The sequence below is a fragment of the Leucoraja erinacea genome, chromosome 5 (assembly GCF_028641065.1).
Source record: "Leucoraja erinacea ecotype New England chromosome 5, Leri_hhj_1, whole genome shotgun sequence".
NCBI lineage: Eukaryota > Metazoa > Chordata > Chondrichthyes > Rajiformes > Rajidae > Leucoraja > Leucoraja erinaceus.
Genome location: NC_073381.1, coordinates 52,645,722 through 52,667,828, shown reverse-complemented (window position 1 = coordinate 52,667,828; position 22,107 = coordinate 52,645,722). Strand labels below are relative to the sequence as shown.

The 22,107-nt window shown below is 41.7% G+C and overlaps 1 protein-coding gene across 1 annotated transcript in view; it reads left to right on the top strand.

The window, feature by feature from the left end:
• The window catches only part of LOC129697253 (venom phosphodiesterase 2-like), an 84,114-nt gene extending 62,805 nt beyond the window's left edge, over positions 1 to 21,309 (top strand). The window contains exons 18-24 of the mRNA XM_055635608.1: positions 2,261 to 2,312; positions 3,829 to 3,983; positions 10,172 to 10,307; positions 10,787 to 10,861; positions 14,736 to 14,868; positions 17,955 to 18,111; positions 20,106 to 21,309. Coding sequence (XP_055491583.1) covers positions 2,261 to 2,312; positions 3,829 to 3,983; positions 10,172 to 10,307; positions 10,787 to 10,861; positions 14,736 to 14,868; positions 17,955 to 18,111; positions 20,106 to 20,261 — 864 coding nt within the window. The 3' untranslated portion in view covers positions 20,262 to 21,309. The remainder of the gene's footprint in view (positions 1 to 2,260; positions 2,313 to 3,828; positions 3,984 to 10,171; positions 10,308 to 10,786; positions 10,862 to 14,735; positions 14,869 to 17,954; positions 18,112 to 20,105) is intronic.
• Positions 21,310 to 22,107: the final 798 nt, after the last annotated feature.

Here is a 22,107-nt window from a genome sequence, read left to right as displayed (position 1 = left end):
CTCCTCCCCACATTCCCTGACTCCGCTATTTTAAGAGTTCGATCTAGCTCCCTCTTGAAAGCATCCAGAGAACCTGCCTCCACCACCCTCTGAGGCAGAGAATTCTACAGGCTCACCACTCTCTGTGAGAAAAAGTGTTTCCTTGTCTCCGTTCTAAATGGCTTACTCCTTATTCTTAAACTGTGGCCCCTGGTTCTGGACTCCCCCAACATCGGGAACATGTTTCCTGCCTCTAGCGTGTCCAAACCCTTAACAATCTAATATGTTTCAATGATATCCTCTCATCCTTCTAAACTCCAGAGTGTACAAGCCCAGCTGCTCCATTCTCTCAGCATATGACAGTCCCGCCATCCCTAGAATTAATCTTGTAAACCTACACTGCACTCACTCAATAGCAAGAATGTCCTTCCACAAATTAGGGGACCAAAACTGCACACAATTCTCCAGGTGTGGTCTCACTAGGACTCTATACAACTGCAGAAGGACCTCTTTGCTCCTATATTTGATTCCTCTTGTTATAAATGCCAACATGCCATTCGCTTTCTTCACTGCCTGCTGTACCTGCATGCTTACTTTCATAGATTGATGTCCAGCACATGTACCCCTAGATCCCATTGTACTTCCCCTTTTCCCCACTTGAGGCTATTTAGATAGTAATCTGCCTTCCTGTTTTTGCTACCAAAGTGGATAACCTCACATTTATCCGCATTAAAAAACTTAATCTGCCATGCATCTGCCCACTCCCCCAACCTGTCCAAGTCACCCTGCATTCTCATAGAATCCTCCTCACAGTTCACACTGCCACCCAGCCTTGTGTCATCTGCAAATTTGCTTATGTTACTTTGAATCCCGTCATCCAAATCATTATTGTATATTGTAAATAGCTGTGGTCCCAGCATCGAGCCTTGCGGTACCCCACTAGTCACTGCCAGCCATTCTGAAAGGGGCCCGTTAATCCCTACTCTTTGTTTCCTGTCTGCCAACCACTTCTCTATCCAAGGTACACAAAAATGCTGAAGAAACTGAGCGGGTGCAGCAGCATCTATGGAGCGAAGGAAATAGGCAACGTTTCGGGCCGAAACCCTTCTTCAGACTGATGGGGTGTGGGGGGAAGCGGGGAGAAGAAAGGAAAAAGGAGGAGGAGCTCGAGGGCTGAGGGAGAGCTAGGAAGGGGAGGAGACAGCAAGGGCTAACAGAATTGTGAGAATTCAATGTTCATAATCTCTCTTCTCTATCCATGTCAGCACTCTACCCCCAATACCATGTGCTCTAATTTTGCCCACTAACCTCCTATCAAATGCTTTCTGAAAGTCCAGGTACACTACATCCACTGGCTCTCCCTTGTCCATTTTTGTAGTTACATCTTCAAACAATTCCAGAAGATTAGTCAAGCATGATTTCCCCTTTGTAAATCCATGCTGACTCGGACCGATCCTGTTACTACTATCTAAATGTTCGGCTATCTCATCTTTTATAATTGACTCCAGCATCTTCCCCACCACCGATGTCTGGCTAACTGGTCTATAATGACCTGTTTTCTCTCTCCCGCCTTTCTTAAAAAGTGGGATAACATTAGCTACCCTCCAATCCACAGGAACTTATCCTGAGTCTAAAGAACATTGGAAAATTATCACCAATGCATCCACGATTTCTAGAGCCACTTCCTTAAGTACCCTGGGATACAGACCATCAGGCCCTGGGGATTTATCAGCCTTCAGTTCCATCCATCTATCCAACACCATTTCCTGCCTAATGTGGATTTCCTTCAGTTCCACTGTCACCCCAGATCCTCTGGCCACTACTATATCGGGAAGATTGAATCAGAGCAGGCACTAATGGCCATGGAAAGATGGAGCCCACCAGGGTCCATTGTTGGCTGTGTAAGAGGTGGAAACAAAAGGATATATGGATGCGAACAGTGGAACTGGACGGATGATTAGTTTTGGGGAGAGGCAGAGAGAGAAGGAATGCGGAGGAAATGACCTCTGCAGAAAGCGGAACGGGTGGAGATGGGAAGATGTGGCTAGTGTTGGGATCCCGTTAGAGGTGGCGAAAATGTCAGACTATTAGATGCTGTATGCGACGACTGATGGGGTGAAAGATGAGGACTTGGGGAACTTGGGTCCCTGATACGACGGGAGCGGGGGGAAGAATAGCAGAGCTACTGGATACCGAGGAGAAAACATCTGAGTTTTATAAAGGGAGTTCTGGAAGAACATTTAAACTCTTAACGTCAACAGAATGTACTTATGCCCCTTAGACTCCTACAGTTGAGCAAATGAATAACAGAATCAAGCTAACTGCTGATCAAGGTAGGATACTGTAATGGTTTTATGAGTGTTTAACTGTGAAAGCTGTTTAGCAGTTCTGCAAATATGCAAAATAGAATGTATTAAGTAGCGGCATCGAGATGCAGCCACATTAACTACATTATGACTAAATTATAGCAGCTAATCAACTACTGTAAAAAAAAACACTCAGCAGATATTAATTAATATGAACATGTTTGAAAGATACAAGTGTAGGCATGAGTGAACATGAGTGAAGTCATTATTAAAAGAACATCAAATTTTCCAAGAAAGTGTTCTGATGAATGGAATGTACAGGCCATCCTTGGGCAAAGAGAGATTGACTTAGGGATCCTGGTACCTGTACATACCCATAACATTATTCAATTCAGAATCAGACATATGGGTAAACGTTCGTTTCGTACAACTATAGTATCTCCTATCGCTATAGTGCTGTCTGCCTTCACCCTACACCACTGTGCCTCAGAGCCAGAACTGGTGCAAACAACTGGCTACAACCCCCCCCCCAACATTATTCAAAAGGGTATACATGTTTTTGAGGGGAATGGCCACACTCTCCTCCTGCACTCTCTGCCTACTCCCTTTACCCTTCCTGCGATCATCCATCTACTTTCTGCTTGCACCTTCGGTGTGACCACCTCACTATCACTCCTATTTATGACCCTCTCATTTTCCTGGGCAATCCTGAGGTGTTTCAGCTGCAGCTCCAGTTTCCTCACTGATTCAGCCAGGAGCTGCAGCTGGGTGGACATCACACAGGTGTAGTCCTCGGGGACACTGGAAGTTTCTCCGTTCTCCCAAATCCTGCAGGAGGAGCATAACCCACTTACACTTAGACTAAAGAAGAAAATCACAAAAACAAGATCTAACCACGTCTTACAGTCAGCCTCTGCACAGCCTTCTCACCAAAGCCTCTCGTGTCTGTACCATTTGACCTTGTTCAATATATATACATGTTACATTAGCCCCCCATCAAGTAGAAAGAAATTAAATTAGTTTACCAGCAAAAATTTAGAGAAATCACCCATAACAACTTACAGATTAGTCTTTTATTATATTTCTATTATGTCATTTTGGGTCCGCATCAAACCAAGTCTATACATGCCTGGTCGTTGGTTATCAAAATTGAGTCCTTTGTAGGAAACTGGATGAGTGCAGGGAAGATGGATTGTTTTGCACATTCTGTACTAACCGGGGGATTATGTTATTGTATGATGAAAGTCTTGCTGAACTGTATGCAAAACAAAGTATTTCATTGGACCTTGGTACCTTTGATAATAAAGAAATCATTGAACCATTGAGGTTTATTCATTTTCAGGGGAGGTCAACACAAATACCTGTTTTTTCCACTTATCGATGAAATGCTTTTACTTGCATAAAATTCACACTAGAATCACTGTCATAGAAAAAAAATAGCACAGAAATTGGCCCTTCAGCCCACTGAGTTTGCACTAGCTATTAACTACCACAAATTAATCTAGCTTTAAATGTATAATGTTAATCTTGTGTGTCTTTTTAGTTAAAACAGCTGAAGCTAAAAACATGCCTTATGGAAGACCACGAGTTTTACAGCACAACAGCGAATATTGTCTCTTGACTCAAACATTTTACACAACTGGATATAGCTCTGATATTTTAATGCCTCTGTGGAGTTCATATACTGTTAACAAATCGGTAAGTGTGTTGCGTTCATTAACTTTCTCCCGTCACTAAGTACGTACACCGCATTAAAGAAATCACAACAAAACAAATCCAGACCTGGCTTACAACAGGAGTAAAATCAATGCAAAATAAGTACTTTACAGAGAGGATGTGATGGTTAAGATGAGTAGCAAAACTGGATTTTTGAAGATAGTGTTTATGGAAAGGCATGCAAAAAAATCATTAAACTAAAAATCATTAAAAAAATTGAGAGCTGTCACAGTAATTGTCAAGGTTATGGATAAGGCAGAGAATACACTGGCTTTCAAAACATGATGGTTGCGTTTCAGTACAAATCCTCAGATTCTCACTTTGCCTTTGACACCAGGAGGCTTTCAATATTATTTGCAATACCAAGGACTTTGATTAATTAGTAGCAGGCAATGTACATCATGTAAAGTAACCTTCCATTGACAACAAACATAAAATACAACCTGTCAACATGTTTTCAGCAATACTGGTTGAGAGATTATTGTTCGTGGCATTGGGAGAGTTCCCTTTCCTTATTTAATGTTGGTACAAGAACTCTTATTTGCAGGACAAGTAGGCATGGTCTCATTTTAACATCTCATGTAAACTAACTGTTATTCTGTACATTCTCCCCTTGACTCTTCGGCCCACTGAGTCCGTGCCGACCAGAGATCCCCACACACTAACAGTATCCTACACACACTAGGGACAATATACAATTATCCCAAAGCCAATTAACCTACAACCCTTACGTCGTAGGAGTATGGGAGGAAACCGGAGAAAACCCACCCAGGTCACAGGGAGAATGTACAAACAGCGCCTGTAATCAGGATTGAACCCGGGTCTCTGGCGCTGTAAGGCAGCTACTCCACGCTGCGCCACCATCCAACCTATAGTTGCAAAATATGTATAGAATAGAAAGGAAGTTAATTATCAGAACAAAGCAAAAAAGCATAACTTATTTTATGGTAAATTGACAACATTTGAATAACCTTGTAGAAGAATGAAACTGCACAACTGTCAGAGTAGCTTTACAGAGCCAGCAATGTCAGTCTGCTACTAAAGACACAATTATCCTGGCTGAATGTTTCTTGTTGTTTTCTTTTGCACTGTGAATCAAATATAAGTTGTTTAACTTCATAACAACAGCACTTCCTGTGAAGATGGTGGAGACTTGTACGGTATTGTACTTCCGGTGGCACTGGTGCCAGCAGCCTCCACCTTCAGCCGGGTATCTTTTTGTTTTTTTGTTTCTTTAGTTATGTCGAAGTGTGTTTTTTATGATTTTTTAAATGTCTTTATGTGGGGGATGAGGGCACGGTGCGGGGGATACCGTCCTTCAGCCGCTTCCTGGTGAGGACGCGACTATTATTCGAGTCGCGTCCTCGCCCCCCCCCCCCCCCCCCCCCAGCGGCATACCTACCTGGATTGGCGCAGCCTTTCCTGCCGGGATCGACCGGAGCTCCAGCAGCGGCGGGACAGCGCTGATACATCGCGGGGCTCGCGATGCCTTACCGGGGGTCGCCGTCTGGAGCCCGGAGTGCTGGACCTGTTGCACCGACATCATGGAGCTGCGGTTTGCGGAGCTCCCAACGCGGGCGGCGCTGATTAACAACGCGGGGCCCTGCGACTCTGCCCGGCTCGACCTGCAGACTCGGGAGCTGCGGACTCCGGCTGCGGGAGGCGGCTGATCGGGAGGTCCGGGCCACTGAGGAGGAGGATGCTCACCATCGGGCGTCGGCGTTCCACAAGCCCGGCGTGAGGGCCTGAACATCGGGCCGCCCGGTGCGGTGACTGCGGGTGCTCGGAAGGCCCCGACCACGGATGAACATCTGGGAAGATCGGAGGGGAGGCTGGCTGGACTATGGTGCCTTCCTCACCTTGGTGCCACTGTGTTGTGTTGTGTCGTGGACTTTCTGTGTTTGTGCTTTTTTTTTAATTTCTATTTTATTTTTTTAATATGTTTTAATATTTATTATTTATTTATTTTTAATATGACTGACTGTGAAGGGAAATTCATTTTCGTTGTCTCTAATTGAGACAATGACAATACATTTGAATACAATACAATACAAGACTTAACAATTTCTGCATTTGAGTGCAGACATCGGATGCCAGAAGTTGGTCTGAGTTTTGCACGGTAACAGTGCCAAGTATTTTCATGTATTTTCATTGAAACAATGTAATTTCTGGGCTTAGAATTGTCAGGAAGAAACAGGAACAGAAAGACTAAGTAAGAGAGGAAAGAAAACAAGAGTAGAGGAAAGTGAGTAATGGGAGGTGGGTAAGGAACTGAAATGCAACTGAAACAACTGGAAAGCAAAACAGGAGAAATCGTGTGGTGCAGAGAGATCAAGAGAGGAAATAAATAGAAGTGAAAACTGATGTTCTGATAATGAGGAACTAATAAACAAAATGCAAAGAATATGAAATTAGAGAAAATTGAGGCATCAACAACTAGCAATAACAAAGAAGTCCAAGTAAAACTCACTGGAATGTTAGTACATGAGCGAGATGTGGAAGTGGTTGTGGTTTGGTGACCAATAATGGTGTGTTTGTGCTGTGGGAGTGAAAGCCGTGAATCATTAAAATAATCCGAACAGAACAAAAACACATGGAAAAAAAACACATTTTCCACATCCTTAGTGAGATTCCAACTCTAATACTAACCCAAGGCACATTATGACATAACTTTGCGTAGTATATGTTTCATGTGACAATTAGCGGTTTTGTTCACTATACTTAAGTTCACAAGCAAAATAACAGAGCTTTTACAGCAGGTCTACTGGAGATCTGCATTCTTCTTCTTTAGCAAGAGGAAGGTGTATGATAATAGACAATAGGTGCAGGAGTAGGCCATTCGGCTGATAATCATGGCTGATCATCCAAAATTAGTACCCCGTTCCTGCCTTCTCCCCATAGCCCCTGACTCCGCTATTTTTAAGAGCCCTATCTAGTTCTCTCTTGAAAGCATCCAGAGAACCTGCCTCCATCACCCTCTGAGGCAGAGAATTCCACAGACTCACCACTCTCTGTGAGAAAAAGTGTTTCCTCGTCTCCATTCTAAATGGCTTACTCCTTATTCTTAAACTGTGGCCCCTGGTTCTGGACTCCCCCAACATCGGGAACGTTTCCTGCCTCTAGCGTGTCCAAACCCTTAACAATCTTATATGTTTCAATGAGATACCCTTCATCCTTCTAAACTCCAGTGTACAAGCCCAGCTGCTCCATTCTCTCAGCATATGACAGTCCTGCCATCCCGTGAATTAACCTTGTAAACCTACTCCCTCTATAACAAGAATGTCCTTCCTCAAATTAGGGGACCAAAACTGCACACAATACTCCAGGTGTGGTCTCACAGGGCTTTGTACAACTGCAGAAGGACCTCTTTGCTCCTATATTCAATTCCTCTTGTTATAAATGCCAACATGCCATTCTCTTTCTTCACTGTCTGCTGTATCTGCATGATTACTTTCATAGACTGATGTACAAGGACCCCCAGATCCCATTGTACTTCCCCTTTTCCCAACTTAACACCATTTATATAGTAATCTGCCTTCCTGTTTTTGCTACCAAAGTGGATAACCTCAAATTTATCCGCATTAAACTTCATCTGCCATGCATCTGCCCACTCTCCCAAGTCACCCTGCATTCTCATAGCATCCTCCTCACTGTTCACACTGCCACCCAGCTTTGTGTCATCAGCAAATTTGCTAATGTTACTTTGAATCCCTTAATCCAAATCATTGATATATATTGTAAATAGCTGCGGTCCCAGCACCGAGCCTTGCAGTACCCCACTAGTCACTGTCTGCCATTCTGAAAGAGACCCGTTAATCCCTACTCTTTGTTTCCTGTCTGCCAACCACTTCTCCATCCAAACCAGCACTCTACCACCAATACCATGTGCCCTTATCTCGACCACTAATCTCCTATGTGGGACCTTGTCAAATTTTTCTGAAAGTCCAGGTACACTACATCCACTGGCTCTCCCATGTCCATTTTCCTAGTTACATCTTCAAAAAATTCCGGATTAGTCAAGCATGATTTCCCCTTTGTAAATCCATGCTGACTTGGACCAATCCTGTGGCTGCTATTGGGCCCTGGGGATTTATCAGCATTCAGTCCCATCAGTTTATCCAACACCATTTCCTGCCTAATGTGGATTTCCTTCAGTTCCTCCGCCACCCCAGATCCTCTGGCCATTACTACATCAGGAAGATTGTTTGTGTCCTCCTTAGTGAAGACGGATCCAAAGTACCTGTTCAACTTGTCTGCTGTTCCCCATAATAAATTCACTTTTTTCAGTCTTCAAGGGTCCAACTTTGGTCTTTACTAATTTTTTCCTCTTCACATACCTAAAGAAGCTTTTACTATCCTGCTTTATATTCTTGGCTAGCTTACCTTCGTACCTCATCTTTTCTTCCCGTATTGGCTTTTTGGTTATCTTCTGTTGTTCTTTAAACATTACCCAATCCTCTTGCTTCCTGCTCATCTTTGCTACCTTGTACTTCTTCGCTTTAATTTTTATACTGTCCCTGACGTCCCTTGTCTGCCATGGTCGTCCCTTTCTCCCCTTGAAATCTTTCTTCCTCCTAGGAATGAACTGATCCTGCACCTTCTGTATTATTCCTAGAAATACCTGCCATTTTTGTTCCACTCTCATCCCTGGTAGAGTATCTTTTCAGTCAACTTTGGCCAGCTCCTCTATCATGGCCCCATAGTCCCCTTTATTCAACTGCAACACTGACACCTCCGATCCACCCTTCTCCCTCTCCAATTGTATATTAAACCTGACCATGTTATGATCACTGCCTCCTAATGGCTCATTAACCTCGAGGTCCTTTATCACATCCAGTTCATTACCTAACACTAAATCCAGAATTGCCTTCTCCCTGGTAGGTTCCAATACAAGCTGTTCTAAGAATCCATCACAAAAGCACTCTACAAAGTCACTTTCTTGGAGTCCAGTACCAACCTGATTTTCCCAGTCTACCTGCATGTTTAAATCTCCCATAACAACCACAGCATTACTTTTGCTACATGCCAATTTTTAACTCCCGATTCAACTTGCGCCCTATGTCCAGGCTACTGTTTGGGGGCCTGTAGATTAGTCCCATTAGGGTCTTTTTATCCCTACAATTCCTTAGTTCTATCCATACTGACTCCACATCTCCTGTTTCAATGTCACCCCTTGCAAGCGTCTGAATTTCATTCCTCGCCAACAGGGCAACCGCACCCCCTCTGTCCACCTGTCTGTCTTTTCGATAGGAGGTATACCCTTGAATATTCAGTTCCCAGCCCTGGCCCTCTTGCAGCCATGTCTCAGTAATTCCCACCATATCATACTTGCCAGTTTCTAACTGAGCCTCAAGCTCATCCACTTTATCCATTATACTTCGCGCATTCATATACAACACTTTAACCTCCGTATTCACTTCCCCCCTTGCACCGCTGGCAATTGGCCTTGACCTTACTCTGTTGTCCATTCTCGAGCTTTCCTTCCCATTAATTCGAGAATCTTTTGTAATTTTTCCCTCATGGGGCCATAAGCCATGTGAGGAACATGAGCTAAATTGAAACTATCAGTAGGTACTGCTGATTCTTTGGTGTGCTGAAGGTGACTCATTTCCCCTCCAGGTGTGTGCATTCAGAGATGGTTTGCAAGGCCAATGTGGGAGCCACAGTTTCTGTCATGTGTGGGGTAGGAGTTTGATGGGGGGAAGCAGGTGGGTAGTTATGGAGGTAGTTTGCTTTATTCTGGGCTTCTGTCACATGGACTTGAGGTTCTCATTGCCATTCTTCATGCTCCTCCATTTTGAGTAGTCATGTGCCAGTGAGAATGTTACATGTTGTCTGGAGTCATTTCCTATCTCCATTGGCTGTCATTTGTGTTACAGGGCTTGGTGTTACAGTCTGTGTTTGTGAATTTGTTGCTGAAATTGACATGGTCTGCCCATTTCAATCCAGTGAATAATATAAAGGGTCTCAGAGCTAGGGCCATTGCCTAGGAGAGGCATTGACATTACTTTGTGTACACTGCCAAGGGATTTGTAGATTTTTGCAGAATTAAATTGAGTTTATTGTTAGATCCACAAGTACGGTGAGTTACAGGTACAGTGTAAATCTTGCTTTACCTTTTCAGACTAAGCCTTTTTTATTATGTTTAACCTTTTCTTGTATTTCACCAGCTGGGAGTTCCACCTCTGCCTCCAGTTATTCAGAACTGCCTACGGCCTGATCCTCGAATCGTTGCAAATAATAGCCAACAGTGTTCAAATCTTAACGCCACATTGAACATGACCTTTGACTTTCTTTATCCTCCAAGTAAGTGAATTTGGTATAGCTTGATATTGACAAGAGGCACTGAATGTGTTAAGGAATCTCAGCTAAACACCATTAGCCACTGGTTGTGGTACAATCCCACTACATTCAAAACTGGTTATCCTGGTGGTCATCATTCCGAGTTGTAACTCACAAACTGGAAAACTTTTCCATCCGAGAGGTCCAACTGGAGCATATGTTGAAATATGGATTTCTAGAACAGGATTTCACCTTGAAAAGGTCAATGGAGGACTGTGGAAGTGTGATTGAATATTGTGCAAAGGTTAATGGCAAACTTCATTTTCTGAAAGTCAACTGGCCAAAGGCATATGCTATTCAAATCTTGTGAGACTATGATTTATTTGATTGATCTGTAGAGTTGGGGGAGGGGAGGGGGAGCGGTTGATGAAGGGATTTGGATTTAAATTAGTTCAGACCAGAATATTAGTTCCATTTAATAATATGTGATGGTATTTTTGCAGATCTCAGAAACGACATTGAGCAATTTGATGCATTAATTACCAGCAACCTTGTGCCTATGTATGAAGCTTTCAAAAGTAAGTGTGATAAATCTGTGATTAATAGTTTCCCTGGTAACCATAATTCTATGTCTCCAATTTGTCTCTTTACTAAACAACTTATTATTTGAGGCACATCAGATGAAACCCTTTCAAGTTAACTATTTTATTAACAAAATATTTGCAAATTTTGCAAGTTTACTGATGATACATAAGTGGGTGGGTGGTTTTGTAGAGCAGAGGGATCTAGGAGTGCAGGTGCATAGTTCCTTGAATGACGAATGGGTGGGCAAGTTGGGCTGAAAGGCCCGTTTCCACATTGTATCACTCTTTGCCTCTAAATGATTCTAACACAAGGTTATGAAATGTTGGTGAAATACTTGTAATGATTTTGAAATTGAACACTAATTATACTGCAATTTTTCGATGTCTCGGTGTTTGTGGTGGAGATTAGGGTTAAACATGAGCAAATGTTTGGTTTGCTGTTAAATTACTTGGCATACAGCCATTTGTTGTCTAAGGCACGGTTTATATGATTGGATCACTGGAATAAGCTCTGGAAGCCAATATTATCCCAAATCATACAGAAATTAATCTATATTTCGGGCAAAATAGAGTTGGGTTAACAGAGGTGAAGGTGCGGCTTTAGTAATCAGGGAGAATGTTATGATGGTACACAGAGGAGACATACTGGAGTGTGAAGCATTATGTCTCGTGAAGCATTATGGATTGAGCTCAAAAATAAGAAGCAACTACTCTAATGGGATTATATTATAAACCACCCAGTAGCCAGCAGAAGATAGAGGATCAGATATGTAGACAGATTTCGGAAGGATGCAAGAAAGTACAAGTTGTTGTAGTGGGTGACGTTAACTTCCCCAAAATGGACCGGGATTTACTCAGGGCAAAATTAGTTAGGTATATCAAAGAAGGTTTCCTTAAACAATATACAGATAGTCTGACTCGAGGAGGGACCACACTGGACCGTGTCTTGGGAAATGAGCCGAGCCAGATGACTGGTGTTGCAGTGGAAGAAGAATTTGGAGACAGTGCTCACAACCAAAGATCCTGTAGTGGAGCAAGATAGACCGCACCTGCTAAATGCAATGGGCTGACGTGTAGTATGCAACGGAACGGAATGTTGGCCTTTATTTCATCCATTTCAGTAACCCGACTCGCAGTGTAATCAACGTTGCAGGGGAACAGTTTGTGTTAATAAATTATAATTCTGAAAATGAGGAGAAGATTTTTTACCAAAGAACTTTTATTTTTACGAGGATGTTTCCATAACCAGCTTCCATCTCCACACTAGTATCTTTGCTTCGCTATGGGATCTTTGGTGTGGACACGGAAGCCGGTTATGGAAATGGGGCCGAAAATTACCCATGAATCGTCCCATGACCGTACTACGTCTTTTTTGTCGAGGGGACTATCTTGCTAGCTATAGGATCTTTGCTTACTACCATAGATTTTCAGATTATTTTGAATAGGGACAGATTTAGATGTTGGGGGAAGGTACTTAATTGGGGCAAGGCAGATTACAATGTTTTTAGGCAGGAGCTAAGGATGGTAAATTTGAGCAGTTCTTGGGTTTGTCTACAGATGACATGAGGGAGTTGTTTAAAGGTCAGTAGATCAAAGTGCAGGATCAGCATTCCAGTAAGGAGGATGCTGCCAGAACTAGAAAGACTAGTAAAACAACCGTGGATGACCAAGAAGGTTATACATTTGGTCAGGAAGAAAAATGGCCAGGAAGGAGACATGTCAGGTTTAAGAAGGTGGCATCAGGCAGGGCTTATGAGGAATATAAAGCGAGTAGGAAGGATCTCGTGGGCGATTAGAAGGGCCAAAAGGGACCCTGGAATATAATTGGCAAGTCAGATTAAGGATAATTCCAAGGCTTTTTATACATATGTTAAATATAAAGGGGTGACTGGGGAGAAGGTAGCACAGCTCAAAGATAAAGGAGGGAATCTATGCTTGAAGTTGGAGGATGTCAGAGAGGTACCAAACGAGTTCTTTGCATCTGTATTCACAGAGGGGAAGAACAACGAGATCGGTGTGGAGCATACAAATATGCTCGGGCAGTTTGTGATCGGGATGAAGGAGGTACTGTGGCTCTTTTGAGGAACTAGGGCCCTGATGTGATCTATCCCAGGTTGTTGAGCGAGGCAAGATAGTTGATTATGGGGGCCTTGACGAGGATCTTTGTTTCTTCGCTAGCCACTGCGAAGTCTAAGAAATCTGAAGGGTGGGCAATGTTGTTCCTTCGTGCAAGAAAGGAGGTAGAGAGAACCCAGGAAATTATTGGTTAGTGAGCCTCACATCAGTGGTAGGGAAACTGTTGGGAGAGAATTCTTCAAGATAGGGTTTACTCTCATTTGGAAGAGAGTGGGCTAATTAGGGATAGCCAACATGGCTATGTACATGGCATGTCATAACTCACTAATTTGATTGAATTTTTGATGAGGTGACAAAGGGGATTGAAGAGGTAGGGTGGTGTTGATACATGGATTTTAGTAATGCTTTCAATAAGGTCCCTCATTGTAAGCTGATCCGGAAGATTAAGATGTATGAGATTCACAATGACTTGGTTGTGTGGATTCAGAACTGGCTTATTCATAGAAGGCAGAGGGTTGTGGCTGAAGGTAAATATTCTGGCTGGAGGCCAGTAACCAGTGGAGTTCCACAGGGTTCTCTGCTAGGACGCCTGCTGTTTGTGATATATATAAATGTTCGAGATAGAAATATAGATGGGTTGGTGAGTAAGACTGCTGATGACACCAAAATTGGAGCTGATGCATTGAGGGATGCTGTTAGAAGATACAGTGGAATATAGATCAGCTGCAGAAATGGGCAGAGAAATGGAAGATGGAAGTGAGAGGTATTGCACTTTGGGAGGTTGTTGTAGTTAATGGCAGGATCCATAACAGCATTATATGATGCAAATAACAGCTCTATATGATGCAAATCGTGTACAGACAGATGAGATCAATTTAATTAGGAATCATATTTGGCACAAGCATCGTGGGCGGAAGGATCTGTTCCTGTGCTGTACTCTTCTATGTTCTAAAAAACACAAATTCATAGCAGAGAGAACAATGGGAGAGTATAAAGTAGCATAATTCAAGAGAGAATTAGATAGAGCTCTTAAAGATAGCAGAGTCAAGGGGTATGGGGAGAAGGCAGCAACGGGGTACTGATTGTGGATGATCAGGAATGATCACATTGAATGGCGGTGCTGGCTCAAAGGGCCGAATGGCCTACTCCTGCACCTATTGTCTATTGTCTATAATGGGGGTAGTGATAAATAAAAATCAACAAGCAGACAAAATAATTGAACTTTTTGATGAGGACATTGAAAGTTGGCAATTTAGAATGGGTATAAAGAGGGAGGTTCTGGCAAGATAAATCATAGTGTGGCTATTAGTGACAAGACCTACAATGTGTGGAAACAAGGTGAGGATAGCACATTTAAAAGAATATCGATTTGTAGGTATGATGTTCTTGGAATGCACAAGAAAATGTGACTTAAACACCGATTACCACTGTGTTACCTCTGCTTTAAAAACCTAGTATTGTTCAGAATTCCCAGCAATATAATTATATGTACTGCAATATCTATATAAGGATAACTTCAGACTAAAGAAATCTTGAAAAATAAATCAAGGATGGACAATATCTAACTACATTTCTGCAAAAGATAAAGCACAACATTTGGAAAGATATTTCTTGCAATGAATCAGCTACAGATAAAAAGTATGAAAGCTTAAAATAAATTGTTCTTTTTAGAAGCCCGTTGCCATGTCATGGAAAATAAAGGGAATTCTATGGAAATGTCTATGAATGGGGTATTAAACAGATCTTTTCATTTATTACATTTCAAAATAACCAAGTTCTTATTATTTTGTAGCGATTTGGCATTACTTTCACATGGTTATGCTGCCAGACATGGCTGTGCTGAAAAATGGAGTCAATGTATTGAGTGGACCAGTATTTGACTATAATTACGATGGTCACTTTGATACACCTAACCAAATAAAAAAGTAAGGAATATGTTTTTTGTACTTTATATTGTTTGATACAAAATGTAAACTTTGACTACCATTGGGTGAGAGCATAATTAAGAAACATTGAAAGAGTAAAGGGCCTGTCCCACTTTCACGACCTAATTCACGACCTCTGCCGAGTTTGCCCTTGACTCGTACTCGCAGCATAGTCGTCAAGAGGTCATAGGTAGGTTGTGATGCTAGTCGTAGGTACTCGTGACATCGAGTAGGTTGGGGCATTTTTCTAGCATGATGATAAATGACCATGAATAAAAAAGGTCGTGAATTCGGTCGTGAAAGTGGGACAGGCCCTTAAACCAGCTTAGGATAACCAACCTATTTAAAATTCCTGAAGTGATTTATTAGCCAAATGTGATGCAGAAATTGCTAAAAATGTATTATTATAGCTCATTATGTTTTGTTTAGTCTGGATGTGTAAAGCCACAAAGTCTAGAAAACTACCAGTTGCTTTAATGATTATAAAGCATTTATATAACAGGATATGCAAGATGGAACACATTTATGGGTAGTTCAGAAGCATTCCCACTATTGAGTTAGAAGTTTGCAGATTCAAGATTTATTCCAATGACCTGAGTATCTATGACTAGCTGGCATTCCATTGTTGTTCTAAAGCAGTTGCCATATTTATGACTAGATGTTAAACTGAGATCCTGTCTGTTTTCGTCTGTGGATGGAAAAGATCTTTTAGTTTGAACACTTGTCAATCCCACATTGAATATATTAAATGGCATGTTCCAGTGCTGTCCTGTCCCATATAACCATATAAAAATTACAGCACGGAAACAGGCCATCTCGACCCTTCTAGTCCGTGCCGAACACATAATCTCCCCTAGTCCCATATACCTGCGCTCAGACCATAACCCTCCATTCCCTTCCCATCCATATAACTATCCAATTTATTTTTAAATGATAAAAATGAACCTGCCTCCACCACCTTCACTGGAAGCTCATTCCACACAGCTACCACTCTCTGAGTAAAGAAGTTCCCCCTCATGTTACCCCTAAACTTCAGTCCCTTAATTCTCATGTCATGTCCCCTTGTTTGAATCTTCCCTACTCTCAGTGGGAAAAGCTTTTCCACGTCAACTCTGTCTATCCCTCTCATCATTTTAAAAACCTCTATCAAATCCCCCCTTAACCTTCTGCGCTCCAAAGAATAAAGCCCTAACTTGTTCAACCTTTCTCTGTAACTTAGTTGCTGAAACCCAGGCAATATTCTAGTAAATCTCCTCTGTATTCTCTCTATTTTGTTGACATCCTTCCTATAATTAGGCGACCAAAATTGTACACCATACTCCAGAATTGGCCTCACCAATGCCTTGTACAATTTTAACATTACATCCCAACTGCTATACTCAATGCTCTGATTTATAAAGGCCAGCACACCAAAAGCTTTCTTTACCACCCTATCTACATGAGATTCCACTTTCAGGGAACTGTGCACAGTTATTCCCAGATCCCTCTGTTCACCTACATTCTTCAATTCCCTACCATTTACCATGTTCCATGGCTCTGCCCCTGCAGCTCTGGGGAGGTGAACTGCAGAAAGTCATTTTGTACGGCACCATTTTGTAGTGTCCTTCCATTTATTTGATTGATTAAATGATACAGCATGGAAACAGAGCTTTCGTCCCACTGAGTCCATGCCAACCATTGATCACATGTTCACATTAGCTCTATGTTATCCCACTTCCCACACCCTGGGGTCAATTTGCAGAGGCCGATTAACCTACAAGCCCGTATGTCTTTGGGATTTGGGAAGAAAACGGAGCTCCCGGTGGAGAGCCACGTGGTCATGCAAACTCCACACAGGCAGTACCTGAGGTCAGGATTGAATTTAGGTCTCTGGCCCTGTGGGGTAGCAGCTTTATCAGGTGCTCCACTGTGCCACATAATCATGTTTTGTTTTGTTCTTCCTTCCTTCTGAGAGCAGAAATTCCTCCTCATCACGGTTTTAAATTGGAGATAGTGATCATGAATAAATAGATATTTCCAAGGAAAGTGCAATATTTTATTTCAAGACATCAAATCTCTTAAAGAGTAAATTAAATTCAATTCCACAACTACACCTCAACTCTTTAGTCCATGTTCTCATTCTCTAACCGCTCTCTATCGCGCATTGACCAGATGGCCTTGTTTACAGCTTTTCCCCATGTTCACCCCGATTCTAACCTATCACCCTCCCCATCCCACGTGCAGTTTAATAAAATCTGCCTTTGCCTTCTCCCCAGTTCTGACTAAACGACTTGTATCTGAAATGTTAGTTCTGTTTATTTTGACATATGTAACCTGCCTTGATGTGTATTACTAGCATTTTATGCTTTCAATTGGCATCCAATTTGAATCTGGTTAAACAAATCAACAACATGAACCATCGCATGTTCTCATATCAGACTAGCTCACCAGTAGGCTACTGCATAAATGTCGCTAATTGGCCTCACTCCAAATATTGGCCTGGGCTTTGCTCAGTTTTGGTGGCAGATCCAGGGAAAACAGCAGGCCTTTCTCAACATTAATCTTGGGTGCTGTCTGTATGGAGTTTGCATGTTCTCCCTGTGACTGTGAGAGTTTCCTCCAGGTGCTCCTGTCTCCTCCCACATCCCAACAACGTGTGGACTTGTAGGTTCATTTGCCTCTGTGATATAGGCCTCAATGTGTAGGGTATGGGTGAGATAACATGGAGCTAGTATGAATATGTGATCAATGGTCAGTGTGAACTGCAAGGGTTGAAGGGCCTATTTCCATGTTGTAACTCTTAAAAAATAAATAAATAAATAAATAAATAAAAAAAATAAAGGTTTCTGAAGGGGGGTTTTGGGCATGGCCAGATTCACTGCCATTCACTGGCCAATTCACTGCCACTGCTCAGGGCCTCGTCATTCAGCTTCCAGACTGTGTGGGGAAAACGAGAATGAATGTGTAGTTCTGATGAAGGAGAATTCAGGCAAGTGTGGCTGTGGGATTCATTCAAAGAATCCAATTCAATGACATTATAAAATACTGGCACTGACACTGATAAAATGTTGACATTTTTTGAATGACTTCTCATGTTATTTCTCCAGGTATGTTAATAATACAAAGGTCCCCATTCCTACGCATTTTTATGTAATCCTTACCAGCTGTAATAACACTGTTCAGACTCCCCTGACTTGTGAAGGCCCACTGGATGTAATGTCATTCATTCTACCACATCGAGTGGATAACAGTGAAAGTTGCCCGGTAAGTACAGCCGACAGACATTCAGTTCTTAACATATACTGATTTATTTTCACAAGGCCCCAGCCTTGTACTGATCTTGATGCATTTCCAACCTGCTTTCTTCTGGACTAACCACCTCCCAAATAGTTCTTGATCCTATTTTGGGTCTTTAGCAAACACATCTGCTAAGATTCCTGAAGCAGCCTGTGAATACTCTGGACATACCCAGCTGCCAAAATATATAACTTCAGCAAGGATGTGGGGGTGAATCAGGGACACAGGAGAAACATTCTGCTCCTCTTCACTATTCCCTGTTTAAATCAGAATAAAGAAATAACAGCAAATCTTTACCTTAAAACACTGCACGTCGGTTTATCAATGTTATATTGTTAACTTCATGGACAAGCAGAAACAGTGTCTGAAACAAGTATTCATGAGGAGCGCATCTTTATGCGCAAGAATCTTTAAAACACTCTGTGGAGTTTGCATGTTCTCTCGATGACCATGCATTTCCCCCGGGTCCTCCTGCATCCCAAAGATGTTCTTTCTGCTTGGCTGGTTGATAAATTGGCAGCTGTATGTTGTCACAAGAGTAGGTGGGTAGTAGGAGGATCGAGGGTGTTGATGGCATGTGGGAAGAATGTTATGGGGAAACTAAGTAGGGGAGAAGGATTATACCAAGTGCCACTTTAGAGTTAATGGACAGAATGGCTTCCTCTATAGGGAGAAAAAATGGGAAATAATTGATAGGAGCAGGAGCTTCTCCGTTCCTTGATCTTTTACCACAATCGTCTTTCTCCAATGTCTCCACACTTTTTTATCACATGAAAATCCAAAAATCTGTTTTATGAACAAATTTGACAAATAAGCATCCACTGTCCTCTCAGGTAAAGAATTCAAATGGTTTGCCATGCTTTATCTGAAGAACTTTCTCTATCTCAGTTATAGATTGTTGATCTCATGTTTTGAGAATCTGATCTCTCGTTGTAATCTTCTCAGCTTGAAGAACCATACTTCCTGGATATGCTCTCTCAAGCCCCATGAAAATGTTAGATTTCAAGTAAATCATCTTTTGATCATCTAAACTGAAGTAATGAACCTAATCTAAATCTCCCCCATTCCAGGATCCTTTCAGTAGATTTAAATTGCCTTCCCTCAAGTGGCAATATATCAGTTCTTACACATCGAGACCAAAATTAACATAGAATTCCAGGTACAGTCCCACCAGTCCTACATTAATATAGTAAGGCTTCCTTACTCTAATCCCTTTGCAATAAAGACAAACACCATTTTTCTTCCAAATTACTAGTTTCACCTGCATATTAGCTTCCTGCAATTTGCTTGCAATTAGACCCAGGTCCTCCTACACCAACATTTCACAAATGTGAAAAAAATCCTGCAATTTATTTTCTTACTTAAGTGCACTCATTTAACCTATACATATTCATGAAACCTTTTTTGTATATTTCATGCACTCATGCAGAAGGACTTTATGAAAAAGCAAATTGTTGAGTGTCTAGCAAGTACAATTGATGGAGAAAAATTGGTGATAGGATTTTTTAAGGATTTATGTCAAGATCAGCCATTCAAAGAGAGTATCATGGCTGCATGCTGTAGGCCAACCATTCTATCTATTAGATTCAATTAAGGCACATGCACTGCATGACACCCCCCCACCCCCCCCCCCCCCCCCCCCCCCCCCCCCCCCCCCCCCCCCCCCCCCCCCCCCCTACCTACCCCCAATCTGAAGAAAAAATGGAAACAGCAGGTTAACATTTCAGGTTTGAGGGCTCTGGTGTGAAGTGCAAAGAAGAAATATCAAAAGTGCTGTATCATCAATAAATATTTTAGCTTGTCCCATTCTGGACACATCACTAATCACATAAATAAACCGCCTAAAGGCATATGATTGAAAATTACATGATCCAGCAACATTTTCCAACCTGCAAGCAGCAAATGTTTTAATTTTATTTGACTGTGTAATAGATTTACTGTTTCTGTAACTTTTTTCGCAGGATGGCAAATTGGAATCCCAGTGGGTTAAAGAACGAATCTGGGCCCATGCAGCCCGTGTACGGGATGTGGAGTTGCTCACTGGGCTTGATTTTTATCAGGATAGAAATCAGCCAGTTCCAGAGATTTTACAGCTCAAAACATTTATTTGGGACTGAGATGTTTATTTGGGACTGAGATGTAAAATGCCAGATGTTTAAAATGAATTGACTATTGTGGGATACAGTTATAATGATGAATCTGATCTTTTGTTCATGGTGGATTTGGAATATCAATAGAATGCAAACCGTTGAAAAAAATTGGCCTTCGTTTAGGGTTATTTTTCCACTTAGCTGTTTAGTAAGCCTAGATGTGTCATCACAGGAGAGTTCAAGTTTTTTTTACCAATGTCACTGAGTATCTAGTGGTTAGAAGGCATGTCTGTCAGCTGATGACTACCGGCTGATCTCATCTCCTCCCAGATGCTCCTGGAAACAAACCAAGATAAATAAATAAATCACTGCAATAAAATAGATAAATACAATCATAATTTCTTCTTTGTGCATTATATTAATTAAAACCATCACCACAACCGTTCATGTTAGATGTTATCTAAATTATAATTTCTATGGTGTCTACTGAAGTGATTTTGACACCATATTTTCTTGCATGGTAATATAGTGTTACGTGCAATAAGGCCCAGCTTGCTGAGTTCTTCTTAATGAAGATACAGAAATACAATTATAAGTCTTTGAATTGAAACATACGTAGGGGAATGTGGAGGAAAGGTGCATACATCCTGGCCCATGGCACTTGCCTGCCCCGTCACCCACCCTTCTCCTGGTCCCAGGACATATCTAAGCTAGCCTAAAAGAGTGCCTTAGCATCTGACAAGCTTTACTGGGATTCTCAAGGTATAACATAATCCTTGACAAAGTGTTTCAGTTGATTGTCTTCCACGATTTGAAATACCTGTTCTCTCTGCCTTGCATATTGTGGCTGGTAGTGTAAACTATTTGCAGATTGCTTATTGTTTAAAATGCCTTAGTTGCTTTTTCATTTATACCAGAAGAGCTGTAGATTGGCTATTGCATGTTAGCCAATCAGAATGCTTAGTAATTATAACTCTGCCTAATGCATGCTTTATAGTGTAAGAACTCACCTACTGTCTTCAGTAGCTGCAGTGGAGTGAACGTATGATGTACTGCATAGATGATGATGAACGGAACAATAAAGATGCTTGTGCTTCAACCTGTGTGAGACTAAGGTATTTACACTATCTTTAAAGGGCCTTGCTACAATATGATCAGGCAAATCACTCAAACCTGCTGCTTCTCGCACATAACATATATGGGCAGCAGGACTACAAAGCTATCACCTCAAAGTCACACCCCTATGTTTGTGCATATGTTGTCTTTTCTTCACTGATATTCCATGAATTGCCCACTCAATGTTAGTGTAGAAGTACATTTGCCCTACTACTTGCAATAGCCAAGAAAAGGCAACATAAACTATTTCTACAAAGGGATTAAAGACAGGCAATTAATGCTGGCCTTGCAAGTGATACCCACATCCACAAATTTAACAAAAAAGATAGGATTACAGTGGATTGCTCGTGAAATGCAAATGTAATTGAAAAAAGCAGCCTCTCATAATCTTTCTTGCGTAGAAACACACCTCTCTTGCATGCCTTTCTAAGTACTCCAAGAATATTAATGTAATGTCTCCTTAGGAATGAATATTAACATCAGAAAACAAGAGAAAGCTTACAGCCACATTACAATTGCAATGTGGAACATTGCCAACATGTTGAATTAATCTCAAAATTCCACAATAGAACAAGACTTCATTCTATTTGAACTACACAATAAAGAAAGCAAATCAGATTTGTAATGAAGGGCTCTGTTTGTACTGAGAAATGGTGAAATATTCATGTCTTAATGCTTGGAAGAAGATGCATGTGGTTGATTCTACCACATCAGGAGCACAGGCAGTTCCCAGGTTATGTAAGGATACCCTTCCTGA